Source organism: Pararge aegeria, chromosome 21, assembly GCF_905163445.1.
Source record: "Pararge aegeria chromosome 21, ilParAegt1.1, whole genome shotgun sequence".
Classification (NCBI taxonomy): Eukaryota; Metazoa; Arthropoda; class Insecta; order Lepidoptera; family Nymphalidae; genus Pararge; species Pararge aegeria.
The window spans coordinates 15,860,414-15,876,800 of NC_053200.1; the positions used below are offsets into that span (position 1 = coordinate 15,860,414).

The following is a 16,387-nucleotide window of genomic DNA, read 5'->3' on the forward strand; positions in this document are numbered from 1 at the left end:
AACCGCAAAATCCAACTCGGATGGGCAGCGGGAAACTGCGTGACATCTTCTCGTCCAAAATCCCTCAGTGCCTGAAGACTAAAGTCTTCGAACAGTGCGTGTTGCCAGTGATGACTTACGGAACTGAGACATGGTCGCTAACTATGGGCCTCATAAGAAGGCTCAGAGTTACTCAGCGGGCGATGGAATATGCTAGGAATATCTCTACGTGATCAAATCAGAAATGTGGAGATCCGTAGAAGAACTAGAGTTACAGACATAGCTCAGCGAGTTGCGAAGCTGAAGTGGCAATGGGCAGGGCACATAGCTCGGTGAACCGATGGACGTTGGGGTCTTAAGGTGCTGGAATGGCGACCCCGCAGCGGTAAGCGCAGCGTAGGTCGGCCCCCAACGAGGTGGACAGATGACATCAGGCGAGTCGCTGGGTGCCGCTGGAGGCAAGCGGCCCAGGACCGTGCATTGTGGAACTCCCTACAAAAGACCTATGTCCAGCAGGGGACGTCAATTGGTTGACATGATGATGATGATGATGACTCTTCAATATTTTCTGCAGGAAAGATTAGATTTATGTTTACTTATTTATAAAGGACCGATTTTAAAATTATTTGCCCTATGAGTAGAAAGTCACATTTTATGCTAGTAATATAGGCTATGTTTTATTTTCGTAATGATAAGATTTCAGCCTGTAATAAATCAAATATTCTTTATTCATGTAGACCTATCACAGGCACTTATGAAGCGTTCATAAAAAGTAAGTCTCGCACGCTTATTTCCCTTTCAGTTCTGCTATGATTAGTATATAGGTTATTAGTATACTGATCTATATGTATAAAGTATTATTGCCGTAGGTACGTGTTTCTCTCAAAACTGCATATCCGATATGTAGGTTTGGTAGTTAGGAGAAAACCAACGGAAAAGCAAAAAAAAAAAGGTTAAATTGGTATGGGTTAACTCACGTATACAATAGGTACATTAAGGATTAATTGCTTTGTTGGTTAATAATTATAAATCGGGTGATTTCGTAGTAAAAAAAAACAATTTAATTCTCCAATTGACTATATTCATTCTTCACATAAGTAAAATAAAAATAAATACATACAAAAATATGAGCACAGGTTCTACTATTACATTAGTTATGCAAAGACTGTTGCCGAGATACAGGGGACACACGAACACAACGCTAAGCTAATCACATTACATACAGACAGACAGGCTGGTAATAGAACATTCTGATACAGTTTCAACCTTAAACCCGACTGCTTCTCTAAAACTCCATTTCAGTTTAAAACGCAATATCCTCCATGTTGGATTTGTTATGACGTTATAATAAAGCCTGTTTAAACTAAAGTAAAGGCCGACCTAAAGCGTCCATCCTTCGTTGAAGGTGAAGTAGAAAAGTGCAGTCTGTGGGCGACGAATCACAAGCCGAAATGCTATTGGTCGAAAGTAGGACGCAAGTAATTGGACATTCTACACTCACAAACTTTTTTTTTTCTAAATTGTCCCATTACGTGTTCATTACTTTTTAATGTAAAGTATGAATAAAAAATATAAAAAAACAAATCAAATAGAATGAGATGTGCACTTTAGGCATCGGAAAAAACCAGAGACGAGGCTTTATTATTTTTATTCTAGTAAAAAATTAAATCTACAATCTATTTCGAGCTGGCTGGCAAAAATTGCAAAACGCGTTTAAAAAACAGAAGAGCACTAACGTTAAGTAGTCCTAGGCAGGACTTTTTGGGTTACTCTTTATGTAATTGTGTTTTTAATATATTCATAACAAAAAATTGAAAATAAACTTTACACAAAAAGTTTGAAAATAAACTTTACACAAAAAGTATGAAAATAGACTACACGGCTAGCATAGGCAGGAATGAATATCTCCCAATTAAATCCACTTACAAGGGATAAAATGGTGGAAATAAAGCAAAGGTAATTTACACCCCGTATAATATTGGGTATATTTGAGATCATTTCCACCCGTGCATACCCATGCTCAAAGAGTGAATTAACTGTGGGAGAAAATAAACTTTTTGTCTCCTGCCCAAGCTAGTTCTGTTCTGAATTGACCTTTGGTATGTTTTATATGTTTGTACAACCAAAGAAATCGTTCGGAATGACAGGCAAAACAATACTCGCGTAATTAACACAACCTCTGGGGTTATTTTAATTGCTTTTTCTAACTTACATGTAGCGTTTTCGTTTATCGAAACAATGTTATGTCAAAAGTGAAATGTACCTATTGTTAATCATGTTAGAGACAATAATTCTGTGCATTTTTATTCTACCAACGTTTCGCCTAGAGCGCTGAATGTGTGAGGAGGAAATTGATCTTTAAAACAAAGTGGTTAAAGTCCACTATACTTTGACAAAATTAAATTAAAAGTTGCTTGAGCTTGTACTTAGGGCCGGTACTAATAATCCAAAATTTAGCTAAGATCAGGTATTCAGGTTCGGTTTTAATATGCTTTAAAGATTGGTTTATTAATGCAGGCCTTAATGTAATAAGGACTTAGGAGTTAGAGAACATAAAAATATGAAGCTGACATAATCATATCCTACAAGCAGTCGAGTAATGAATAACAAATGGCGATATGTTATTTTTTTTATATATATATTGAGAAGTATCATATTACAATGGACTATAAGTACTTAAATATATTTATTTATAACATTATATTTTTATTTCTTGTTTAATTATAAGGCAGGTGCGATTGCGTCTTTTCATTAAAAAATTTCACCAACATTTCATCAGTTTTACCAACGTTTAAATATTAATGTCTGCAAAATGTATTTACAATCGAACTAAAAATATATATTACAATTAGTAGTACGCACACTGCGGACCAGACCGCGAGAATTTCAAATAATGGAATTTCCACGAAATATTCCAAATTGTGGACATGTGAGTATGCAAAAGTAATATATGACGTGTGTAACTCTTACGTCATAAGGTTTCGCCACTTGCAGTATAAGTCATAATATCTTCGACGAGTGTATGCACTAGGGTCTTTTTATCCTCAGCTTATTAACGCTGGTCACAGGCCTTCTCCCTTATATTATAAGGGATTGTTCTAGAGCATGGACTCACGATGCTGCTCCTACGTGGGTTGGCGGACTTTATCAATTATAACAGGATCCTGCTCTCCTAATACGTCCCTACCAATTTGCAGATAGAAAAAACTATATAACAATAATGGCGACTCGCGATTCTAAGCCACGTGATAAGAAGTAATTTATGCTAACCTCTACGCTAAGTTCAACAAGGCATTTTTCCAATCCTATTAATATTAGGTGAAAATTACGGTATTTGTGCGTTCTGCTGGTCTTAGGATCTGCGATAAATTTAATATAAAAATCAATGAATATTGGTAGATTCTAGAACAGAATTCCAGATAACATACAGTAATAATAAACATTCAAAAACAGGAGCGATCTGGAAGTATTTAAATTTGAACTTTTCATTGTTTGAATAGATAAAATCTAACTAACGATAAATAAGTGAACACTATAGTATTAATAAAATTGTGTTGGTCAGAATAAATAAATAGTATCTCACGATTTCCTACTATTTCAAAAGTGTGGTTTAATCTATACTTATAATAATGTTCAATAAAGATGAATTAAGAAAAAATAATTATGTGTATGAAACTTCCCCCATCTTCTTACGTCAAAACCTTTGATCAAGAATATACTAGATATGAACGCTGTAAGTCCGTCAAATAGGCTCTCTGTCGCAAATTGCTTGCCTGATGTTTGCTAAAGACAAAGCATTCGTTTGTATATGTTTTAACGACGGAAAATACATTGATATATTAAATATATAAGCATTTTTTATTTATTATATTGAAAAATTTTGAAGGAAAGCTTTTTTTACATTCGCCTAAACGACCTTAAAAATTAACGTTGTATAGCGTCGGAAGCAGTTTTGCAATGTTTTGGTACACTCCAAATATGTTTGTTTGTGTGTTTTGGTACATTTTGTCTCAGAGCGAGATAAAACACTGATTAACAAGTTTACATAATTTTTTAAGGACAACTCTTAATATAAATCTTCGGGAATGCTATATAAAAATTTGCCCCTGACAGTTTACATATAAAATACTGGATACTTTTTATGTTCGATTGTGTAAAGGACTGCAAATCTAATACATTATTGATCGAAGGTCAAATGTGTTTTTAATATAAATAATGTTGCAATGTATGGCAGTAGATACACGATTATTCGGACTGCCACCATATTCTAACAATCAAGGTCGCTATTGTAGCTGCCGGAATGTGTAATCTAATAATTTTAAATGATAATGTGAGATGATGATAACAAAAAAAACACCCGGATTAGTTTTTTGTGGGTTTCTTCGTAGACCAGGACGCGTTTGGAACCCACGTAGCTTTACTATTAAGTTTACGAAAATGGCAATATACTTGAATAAAGATAATTTTGAACTAGATTAAATGAGGATAAATGATGAGTTGCCTAGTGAAAATCGATCGGTGAAAGGGAAACGTATGCCTAGGAATTGTCTATGCTTAGGCGTTATTTACTTAGGCATTGCCTAGATGAAAACGGGCATGAGAGTTTCCGAACAGTCGTGTATGTACCGCATTTCGTCAGTGCGTGCGCTGCGGCGACCCGCGGGGCGAGCTACAATTGAATATCGGTCTAAGCGCCAGCGGCTGCTATTTGGCGACGTTGGCGGCCAACTTCTTGGCCTTCACCAGCTCCACGAGCTCCTTGTACCGCTTCATGCAGTCCTTCTTGGTCCGCTGCGGGATGCAGTCGGCGATCTTGTCCCAGCGGTCGGGCGAGCTGGCCGGGAACGTCTTCATGGCCTGCTCCAGGAGCTCCTGCTCGGTCTTCGTCCAGGCGCGCTCGTCTCTGGCGTCCTTATCCTGGGGACACCGGACACTCCTCAGTTTGTGTTTCATTATTATCCTTACTAATATTATAAAAGCCAATGTAAATTTGTTTGTTACGCTTTCACGCAAAAACTTCTTAACTGATCCTCATGAAACTTTGTACACATATTCTTGGAAGTGTTAGAATAGGATATAAGATACTTTTTATCCCGACATTAAGCTCGGTTTCTTTGGGAGAGGGGATGAAAGTGTTTAGCGATTTTACACCATAACTCAGACAAATTATGACCGATTTAAATAATTATTTTTGTACTATAGAGGTTATAATATGTGTATAATTTTGCCCAAACTTTGTGTAGATCTGATGAATGTGGTTAGAGATTGAGAACAGAACTCATCAGCAGACAGCAGCAAACCCATAATTTAGGGCTTAGAAATACTGAATACTTTAAAAACAAAATCAAACGCAGACGAAGTCGCGGGCAACAGCTAGTTATTATTATAAATAAACAATATTTTAATTTTTGTTACAGATTTACAGGTTTAAATATATAGATGCTTTTTAAATATTCTTAATAATGGAAATGGCTGTCCACCATTACGCACTGGGCCAGCGTGGTGGACTACGGGCTTAACTCTTTCATATCGGTCATATATCAAAAATCAGGGATCAAACTCGGCCCCTCCCGAAAAGAGGCTGCAATCCTAACCACTAAGATAATACAGCTAATAAATAAACAGTGGAGATAAACACCTACAGTAGAGATAAATAGAAATACCTTGATTTCTCCATTGATCTTGGGCTGTGCTGTACCATTCACTAGTTTAGGAGATTCATCGTTGTGGGATATACTGCTGTCATCAACAACATTAACAACTTTCTTTTTGTCCTTCTCGAATTGATCGAACGCCTCCTCGTTCGCCGCTTTCTTAAGACTGCTTTTAGAGAAATCGGAACTTTGTAAATCCTTTGCTTTGTTCAAAACTTCTTTTGCATTAAAACGTCGTTCGTCCGTAAAAGTGCCGTGTTGGTTTAGGAAGTTTGCTACTACGTCCCACCTTTGATTAGTGCCCGCTGGGAAAAGATTAACAGCTTTAATGAGTAGTTGTGTCATTTCCACTGACCATTCTATGGGAGCTTTCAGAGCAGCGCTTTTCTTTGCTTTGTGTTCTTCCGCTTTCCTGGTTTCAAACAACGCCCTCCGTTCAGTTTCCAATTTTTCTTCAGAATCATTCACAGCCCTCAATAATGCATCACGGCCGTTATTTTCGAGATCTTTAATCAAATTTTGCAACTCGTTTAGTTTTAGCATTTCGCATATTTTCTCTACAGCAGCCATGAGTGAGACCGTCTCGTCTTCATCTGTGGCATAGTAATTGTTCGCTTTGCATAAATCTCTCAATGATTTCCGTTCCTTGCGCAGGTTTTTCTTTTGTTGCTCCCGTTCAGCGCGGGCTACCTCCAATCTAGCTCTCTCTGCTTCTTCAGCCTTCTGTTTGGCGAGCTGGGCCTCCTTAATGAGTCTCTCCTCTTCAGCTTTCTTAGCTTGCACAGCATCCTAGAAATGAGAATTACGTCAATGAGAATTATGATTTACAACAGAACATATTATTTTTTTATATGTTAGTTGAAAACAATCATGATAAAGATTCTGAAATATTCTTTTATACAGAATAGAATCAAAAATTATAAACTAATCTAACCAAACCATATAAAAACAATGGAAGCATATGAAATGTATAAACCGTAATATATATATGTGCAGAGGTGCACTGCGAGGTGCTCCATCCATACTTCAAAAGATCAAGTAAAATAATTTTTTGATAGTTTTTGTGCAGCAGTGTCACACTGAAAATTTGTGTGGAGATCACAAAGCTCATACATCCCAGTTAGTAGTTTTATTCCTTAAGATTATTTATTATACTTTCATTACTTTCATAAAGTTAATGTTTTATTTTTTACTATCTATTTTAATTAGCTAGGTTAGGGCGCGGAAGCTGTGACAATGTGACTGAACTCTATAGTCCGCCAATGGCTTAATAAGGTTGGGAACCCTCAGGTATAAACTATACGAAGCATAAACATATTAGAATATTTCTGTAAATCTATTAGGAAATTTTAAAAAAAGAGTTAAATAAGAAACCTTCGTAGAAGACTTTCTTTTACTGCTTGCGATTTATGTTTTCAATACTATATGAGACAGTTTATATTTAGAGATAGATTGCATGAACGTAAGCTTATAGAAAAGTCCTATTATAGTATAAAGGACTACGTAATCGATAAAAAGCTAAAGGGTGTAAACTATTGCTCTAACCAGGTTGCTCTTCTAATAATTTAAAATGACATTGTGAGATGGTCATAACAAAAAAAAAAAACAAACGGCTAAGTTTGTTGTGGGCTTCTTCTTACACCAGGACGCGTAACGTAACGTAACGCGTTCTTATGTACGCATCAAAAGTGCCACCTATGGGTCTACTTGAACAAAGATATTTTTGACTTGACTTAACTTAGAACAAAGGCTTTCTCTATTAGATTCAGAAACACTACTCTAGACGATTTGCTCAGAATATAAAAATCTAGTGAAGAAAACCCAAATGTTAATATATAAAACCAAAAACCAAAGGTAATATACCAATAATAATAAAAGTATTTGAAGACAGAAGAATTAAATCTCATGGAATAGATTGGGTCCTCAAAAAGATGTTATGAAAATAAGTATGCATTCTTAGTGTATTAATTCAAATAAAATAAATACTTGCTTTTTACAGAGTCCAGCTTGCTTTACAGCATAAAGAATTGAAATTTGAATATATACTATCTTAAGTTTTAGAATGAGTCCATGAGAACAATGCGCTACATAGCAAGTAGGGTATAGTCGGCTATATACTCATAGTCCCACTTACTTCAACTTTCATGTTTTTAATATGTCAATGAAGTGCATTAAAAATACCTGTATAATATAGTTCCAAGCACAGATTTCACTGATATTATTTGATGTATATTTAAAAATAAAAAAAAGGAGATTCACTAGACAGAGTAACATTTTTAAAGAAACATCCACTTTTTTTTTTATCTTACTAGAACTAGCCCTTGACTGCAATCTCATCTGCTGGTTGTTTACGCCATTTTTTTTTAACATGGTCATACACGCACACACGATAACATGGTATGTATATCCTTCCAAACTTCCTGTCCCTCTCTCACATACCCAGGAATAGCGAAGAAGACGATAGTCGCCCGTCGCCGCCGTAAGTCAGTCGACTTCAGATGACTAATAGAAAAACGCCGCGCGCTAATTCCTTAGCGCTAAGGGCTAAGCGCTTTTTCCGCTAAACCGCATTATTCGGGTCGACCCACGCAAATATATTTAATTATCGTGAATAATACGCCTAAATCTTACTTATTCTCAACCAAATAAAATGTGAATCAACATTGAAGCAACGGTTGAATGTCATGAATGAATGAATACACTTTTATTGTACACCAAAGAAAAAAAGTAGTTACAGAGATATAAATACATAGAGTCATCTTAGAAATTTATGGGTCTTCGTCCTCTCCAGACTCCTTTTATCAGCACTGGTAAATGATGATTTTTAATTAAATACTAATTTAATTAACTCATGCTCTAACATCCTTCAAGTATTTAATTAATTGTATTTTATTTGACATATGATCTTATCAACAAATTTGCTTTATACCAGAAAAAAGACACAAATGGTACACTAGTAGGACAGAGACTTTTAGAGCATAGACCCACAATGTTACAATCATGCAGGTTGGTGCTCTTAAAAATTATATTATGTTAGTGATAGACGCAGGATCTATGGCTAAGCCTGTTGTCCAAGGCATGAGAGCGAACAGCACCAATTCATAAATCCATAAGTTCCATCCATCCGAATTTGTCATTTCTAGTATTCATAAAACAAATTTTAACAGAAAAAATAATCCCTAATCTTAGGTCAACCCGGGAAACAAACCCAAGACCTTGTTATTTGTAATTGAACATGCTAAACTTTCAACCGACAGCATTTTCAGTAGGCATAACCACTAAAATATTAAAAGCATTATAAGTTTGGCATATTACCTGTCTGGCACGCTTGGCAGCTAATTTCTTATCCTTATCCTCTTGCTTAAACCTCTGTATCCGCGGATCATTTGCATATGCAAGGTCAACTAGACTCCTCACTCTTGCCATCTCTTCCTTCTTTAGTTTGCCCCGAGCTGCCTTATTTTGTTTCTCTATCCATCTCCTCTCCTCTCTGTCTGACCCTTTCTCTTTTTCCTCTTCATCTAAGTAGGAGAACTCGCGCCAAGAATCAAACTCATACCAAAATGAATAAAACTTCTCTACAAATTCTCGAGAGCTATCGTCATCACCAAGTAAAGGCACATTTCTTCTTTCAGACCAACGGGCATTCATTTCAAAACATTTGCCAAATACTTTAAAGAATCCATCTTTTTTGATCTCGCTAGTGGATGGAATACAATCGTCAACGTCATGGTCAACAGAATCGTACGATCTCCTACTTTTGGGTGAACCAAGGATCTCATATGCTTTAGTTATACATGTGAAGTAGTCGTCGTCGCTTCTTATCTCTTCGCCAAGCGCTTTACGTTTGTCGGGGTGGTGTTTGAGCACTTTCTGCCTGTATGCACGTTTGATTTCATCGTCTGTGGCCTTGTATCGCAAATTTTTTATACCTAAGACAGCATAGTGGTCCTGCTTCTTCCACTCTTTGGGGTCCAAACTGCGGAGGTAGTCCACGTCATCCTCAAAAACGACTCCTTCCGCCTTATCTTTCGATTTCGACGTGAGTAGAGACGTATCCTCGCCGTGACATTTCACATTGTAATATCTCAAGAAGGCGCCACCGGCACATTCTACTTTCCGCTTCACGAACGACCATGGTATCGTTACAGCCCGAAAATTGTTCCCGGTTTCTCCCTCAGTCATAGTTTGTACGATTTATTCAATAAATATGAACTTCTTACTAACATAACCTAAAAACAAGGTAAACAGGGAATATGTCAAGTTCACGTTGCTGGTAAAGAAAACTTTATTTGTATTTAATAAACAAATAAACTAAATGACACTAGTGTTTATGAAAATGATAAATAACCATAAGAGTTCATTATAAATTGTAAATTAAGAAACGCGCCATTGAATTTTTTTCACGAGCATCTATTTCAAATTCAAGGAAAAATTTTACTTGACAACTTAAAGTGTCAAATGAAAATCTTCCAAACTACAAAGACTTTAGACCATGTTATGGTTCATTCATCGTGTATACCAGATTTCTATGGCTAATATTCCATAGGTCGGACTATGGAGGGTAGAGGTAAGGAGAGTCATCTTATATGGGAGAAAAGTTGAAAAAGTGTCCAGTGTATGCGCTAAATAACAGTTCAAAAATCCTCCACAATGGCGCTGGTGGATGCACAGGGTATGGTATGAATGTAGCAATCGTAGATGAATTGAAGTATGCCGAGTTAAAAAATTTAATGTCATTATCGACTAAAGTAGTTAATTATTGAGAATTTCAACAACTTACGTTGTACAAAATATTGTGGTAAATATAACCTTCCTTGTATCTCCATACTTCCTTGTTTATTTTTCAAGCCTACTCTAACAATATTTATATTTGGCGCTTCTTTTGAATTGAAGAGCTACCCTGATGCAAATGTGGCGCTATCCTAATTTAATACATTTTGACGACACTTTTTCATATACACAGATGACTCTCCTTACCTCTACCCTCCATAATTTTGACGACACTTTTTCATATACACAGATGACTCTCCTTACCTCTACCCTCCATAGTCGGACGATATGCAGACCCCGTAGACTGACTAATGCAGACCCAGATGCATATTTGTCTGTGGTCCAAAGCAATTGCCAACCTTGCAAAAAAAAAATCAGCTGACAAAAATCAAAAACCTGAATTGCCATCGCTAAGCGCTAGCTTCAATTCCAAAAGTCAAAACAAAACCGCTTAAAATTGAATTGTTATTTAGAATTATATTTTTAACCCAGTAAATAAGTTATTTTATCTAATAATGGACGACCTAGATTCGTTCTTCAAGCCAATAGTTCTAGTGACTGGTTTTGGGCCGTTCTTGAACCATCCTGTGAATGCAAGCTGGGAAGCTGTGAGGGCGATGAACAAAGAGGAGATAGAGAATAAGTGTAATGTAGAACTGGTGCAGTTGGAGATCCCCGTCACGTATGAAAATGTGGACGAATTCGTTCCAGCACTTTGGGAAACACATACTCCCAAGGTGAGCGCATACCTTTATAATCAGGGTTTGAAGTCCCAGCTTCACGACCAATGTCATCCTTACTAGTTATAGTTCACGGCCAATACGAAAAATTTTAAACTAAGGATTTTCGTGGTTAAGTCTTTGGTCAACAATAGTAAAAATATATAAACGAGTACATACCATTAAATACCGGGAAGTTAGTCAGTTTGCAAATTACATTTAAATATTAACAAACCATACAGGATGACACCACAAACAGTAGCATTTTTATGACTATGTGATTCACTATATGGAATGTATGCTTGCCTTAAAAATTTTTTTTGCCATCTGGCATCTACTCTTAAGCTATAGTCGGATTTTTGGCCACCCATACATTTAATATTAATTTGGTGTTACAGCTAATGATCCATGTTGGTGTATCTAGTGTAGCAAATTGTATTACCTTGGAGACTCAAGCCCATAGGAAAGGATACCAAAGACTGGACTACTTCAACAAATGCCCAGCCAACTTTGCGTGCTCCGCAGAAGGAGCTATAAGAATTCACACTAAACTAGATGCAGAGAGAATATGCAAGGACTACAATGACAACCCGCTGATGGAGACCAGTGCTATCACTTCAAAAGATGCTGGAAGGTAAATTTATCTTATCTTTTCTTTTAGAGGATTAATTGGGGGACCAAACATAATATAAATAAATAAATATAAATATACTACGACAATACACACACCGCCATCTAGTCTCAAAGTAAGCGTAGCTTGTGTTATGTACTCATAACACAAGATAACTAATGAATATTTTTATGAATAGTATACATAAATACTTATAATATACATATAAACACCCAGACACTGAAAAACATTCATGTTCATCACACAAACATTTTCCAGTTGTGGGAATCGAACCCACAGCCTTGGACTCAGAAAGCAGGGTCGCTGCCCACTGCGCCAATCAGCCGCCAAACATATTGCCCATCTGATGGTGTGTTGAAAACTATCGCAATACATGCAACCTTAGTAAGATTTGTATGTTCCTAATCAAAGGACAGTTTCATCTAATCAAATTCTGTAATGTCGGAGTCAATTAATTAGCAATTTAGATTTCAGCCACGGTGGTCATTTTCCAGAGTGATCTGGAAGACTACGCGGGAGATCTTACCGTGCACAAGTGTATTTGAAACTCTGTATTCCCTCATTGGCATATTCCGATGTGACTGGAAAAAGGCCGGTACAGGGCCGAGAGCAAACGTGCTCTCCGGGGCATGGGGTGAATCACAGCCAATTTCTAAACTCCGGACACTAAGAATTTCTTGATAGAAAAACCCAGGACCTTGTGATCTGCAGTAGAACATGTTCACCACTAGACCAACGCAGAAGTAGAGATGACAAGGAAAATATTTAAAGAAGAAAAATTGAGGTTTTTTTTGTAGCATCTCCATAATTATTTCTTAACTATTTCAGGTACCTCTGCGAGTACATATACTACACATCCCTTAGTGTGAACAACAAGAGAACACTTTTTGTTCATGTACCAGATATGAATATTTATTCCACGGACCAAACTGCGAGAGCCCTCGAGAGGATATTAGAGTTATGTTTAGAACAAATTGCCACTGACGATGCTGCCAAAGAAGTTACGGAAAAGCCGAAAAATAAATGTTTATTAGAATAAGCAGGTTTGAATCCTTGTAGCAAGGTTTCCTATTAGCGCCACTTATATTCTACACTTATAATTAGGTTTTAGTTTTGAATACTTGTTAAATAAAAATACAGACTAATAATGAGTTGGCACTAAAATTTCAATTGAGGTGTGGTGTTGGGAATTGAGGACAAAAACTGCTTTCCGCTGAAGTGAAACCGCCCAATTTTCCTATTTTAGTGGCATTAATTGTGTAGCAACAAATAGTATAAAAGTGGTTAATGTTTTTATAATGGATTCTAGTCAACGGGGGCGGTCGCGATTATTACATTTGCAAATCATTGTGTAGTTTTTAAACAATGATTTAAACCCATTATTCACACGTCCGTATGTTGTGCGAACGAGATAGCTCTAAATCGCCGGGTTTTATAAATTTGTTCTTCATTCGGTCGGGCTAATTAAACTAAAGCTACCAGCGCGAAAATCGTCGAGTTACCTGCTTTGAGACATGCCAATTTAGTTTCGTTTAGAGTTTATGTCCAAAACAATTTGCACCATTTCGAATAGATGGGAGTTTTTTTTACTATAGGGTTCAATGCGCCATACCTTGACGATATATCTATGGTTGTATATTTTTATTCTTGTATAGCTATATCTTGTAAGATGAAAATAGTGTTAATTTCTTTATTTCTACTCTTAAAACTATACATTCCAAGGAATATTTATTGTATTGTCTGGTCGAAGTACTTATCCGATTTTTATGAAGATTTACATATTGATAAGATTGTATTAACATATATTATATTTATTATGTTGAATTATAAAATATGAATGTCATACTTTTATTCTGCGTCTTGTTAGTCGTGAAATTTTCCTTTATCCCTCCCTTATTCTACTACTACAACTACGAGAATTCAAGCCGCCGGGAGGATCGCACCATCGCATACTTACTGAGGCACTATAATTAGGTAGGTACCTCCCTTTTATCAGTTTTTGAAGTCTTCCTTCAGTACGAACGATGCTGGTAAAGCCGAAATTTTTAGAAACTCGCTAGTGATTATACTCAACTTTTGAGTTTAAATGTCCACCAACAAGATAACGCGATAGTTAAAAATATTTGATCATCATCATCAACAGCCCACAAGTGTCCACTGCTGAACATAGGCTTTTCCAAGAGCGCGCAGCCAGACACGGTCTGCTGCCTAAAAATATTTGAACCACAACTATTATTCAATAAAAAGCCAATGTACGACAGTTATATGTACCCAAGTAAGTAAATGAAAAGAGTGTATTTGTCAACGTTTCTGAAACTTGGCTTAAAACTTGTTTACCTTCAACTTCCTATTCTCTACCAGGTTTTCGGTTAATCCGCAATGATCGTGTTGGTAGGGGAGGTGGTGGAGTAGCGATCTATTTGCGATCTTATATTCCTTTTTCTGTTGTTAGTTCGTCTGCTCAACCACCTCCTCCCGATACGGCTGAGCACTTACTGGTCGAAGTTCTCCTATCCCAAACGAAAATCCTTCTCGGGGTATTCTACTGCCCGCCAACTATTTCTAATTACTTTCATTCTCTTGAAACCTTGTTAGAGAAAGAAGTCCCCTCGTATAGCCACTCTATAATTATGGGAGATTTTAATACGTGCTTACTCAAAGACGACTATCGTAGCAAGAAATTACTGACTTCGGTGGAATCTTGTAGTCTTTCTGTCCTGCCCCTTGCTGCAACGCATTACTCTCCCGGCTGTACACCCTCTCTTCTTGACTTAATTATAGTTTCTTCTCCTGAATTCGTCCTCAAGCATGGTCAATGCCCTGCAGATGCGTTCTCATATCACGATTTGATTTACGTTTCCTATAAAATACGTCCTCCTAAAGCAAAATCGAGAATATTTCTGCAGCGTAACTTTGGAGGAATTGACAAGGGTCGTCTTTGTGATGATGCCAGACATTTGGATTGGGCTGCTATAGCGGATGTTAACTCTATTGATCGCAAGGTTGATATATTTAACACACTGCTCACCAAACTCTATGATACACATGCTCCGGTAAGGCCTGTTAAAATGAAGCACTTACCAGCCCCGTGGTTGTCAGAAGAGATTAAAATTTCTATGCTTAAAAAGAACTCTGCAAAATTCAAATATAAAGTATTAAATTCCGAAACAAACCGTTCAAAATACCATAAAGCACGGAATCGCTGTAATACATTGTGTAGAGATGCTCAACGACGCCACATCCATAAGTCAGTTGAAAATGGTGATACAGCCAAAACGTGGAAATTTCTTGAGTCACTTGGAGTTGGTAAATCATCCCATAAGACTTCCGTCAACATTGATATCGAGCTCCTCAATAAACATTTCTCTACTTCCGATACAATGGATAGCATCGATAAAGATCGTACCCTTAGTATTCTCTCTTCGTACGCAACTCCAGACTTTTTGCCCTTTACCTTCAAGACTTTCACTGAATGTGATGTTAAGAAGAGCATACTGTCCATCACCTCGAATGCTGTTGGTACTGACTGCATTAGCCGTAATATGATCATTCCTATTCTTGATGTTGTTTCCCCTGTCTTAACTCATATTCTAAATCATTCTATCATGACTAGCAAATTTCCCGAAGCCTGGAAAAAGGCTCAAATTATCCCTCTTCCTAAAAAGGCCAACCCTGCATCTTTCTCCGATTTTCGTCCGATTTCAATTTTGCCGTTTATTTCAAAAGTCCTTGAGAAACTAGTATACCAGCAACTTAGTCTTTTCCTTAATAAAAACTGTATTCTTAGTCCTCTGCAGTCTGGCTTTCGCCCTGGTCATAGTACGGTTACAGCACTAGTAAAAGTTACCGATGATATTCGAAGGGCGATGGATAACAAGGAACTCACAGTACTGACTTTACTTGACTTTAGTAATGCTTTTAATACAGTAGATTATGACATCCTGTTGAGTCTCCTGCGCTCGATTAACATATCTCCATCGGTGTTAGAATGGTTTCGGAGTTACCTCAATGGTCGTCAACAGCGCATTCGGATTGAAGAGTCCTCATCGTCCTGGTGTGATGTTGCGGCTGGGGTACCTCAGGGTGGCGTGTTGTCTCCTCTACTCTTTGCTATTTTCATTAACTCAATTACTCATCGTATTTCTTCTCTCTATCACATGTATGCAGATGATATTCAAATATATCGTCACTCTACCCTTGGAAATCTTGGTCCTACTGTTTCTGCAGTTAATAGTGATTTATCTAACATTTCTGAGTGGAGCAGGCAGTATGGACTTAAGGTTAACCCTGTAAAATCTCAGGCTATCATTATTGGCAGCCCGGGATTGGGTGTTAGGCCGGGTTCCCACTATGCCGGACCGGCAGATCTCCCGGTCCGGTAAAATTGCCGGAAGGCCTAGTGGCGGTACAAATTGTATGAAGCTATTCACATGATCCCGAGTCTGGCTTTTTCGCCGAGCCCGGCATTTTTACCGAGCGTTTTGTCACTACAAAATGCCGGCAAAATCACCGGACCGGAATAATGTGAACCAGTTCGACCCGCGTTCCCCGCCCCGCCCCGCCCGTTCTCCCCGCACTTCATTCGGCTCGCATTTTCTGAGTAAAGTAGACGTGTAGCATGAGCGACATAC

The 16,387-nt window shown here is 37.4% G+C and overlaps 2 protein-coding genes across 2 annotated transcripts; one reads left to right on the top strand and one right to left on the bottom strand.

Moving 5' to 3' along the window:
• Positions 1 to 1,038: 1,038 nt before the first annotated feature.
• LOC120633032 (dnaJ homolog subfamily C member 2) lies at positions 1,039 to 10,021 on the bottom strand. Its single transcript, XM_039903070.1, has 3 exons — positions 8,949 to 10,021; positions 5,643 to 6,422; positions 1,039 to 4,896 (listed from the first exon to the last, which is right to left on the bottom strand). Exons 1-3 carry the CDS (start codon positions 9,816 to 9,818, stop codon positions 4,684 to 4,686), a joined length of 1,863 nt encoding a protein of 620 aa, XP_039759004.1. The 5' UTR covers positions 9,819 to 10,021; the 3' UTR covers positions 1,039 to 4,683.
• A 756-nt stretch (positions 10,022 to 10,777) lies between these two features.
• LOC120633497 (pyroglutamyl-peptidase 1) lies at positions 10,778 to 13,010 on the top strand. Its single transcript, XM_039903713.1, has 3 exons — positions 10,778 to 11,143; positions 11,524 to 11,759; positions 12,585 to 13,010. The coding sequence occupies exons 1-3, from the start codon at positions 10,922 to 10,924 to the stop codon at positions 12,793 to 12,795; spliced, it is 669 nt and encodes a 222-aa protein (XP_039759647.1). The 5' UTR covers positions 10,778 to 10,921; the 3' UTR covers positions 12,796 to 13,010.
• Positions 13,011 to 16,387: the final 3,377 nt, after the last annotated feature.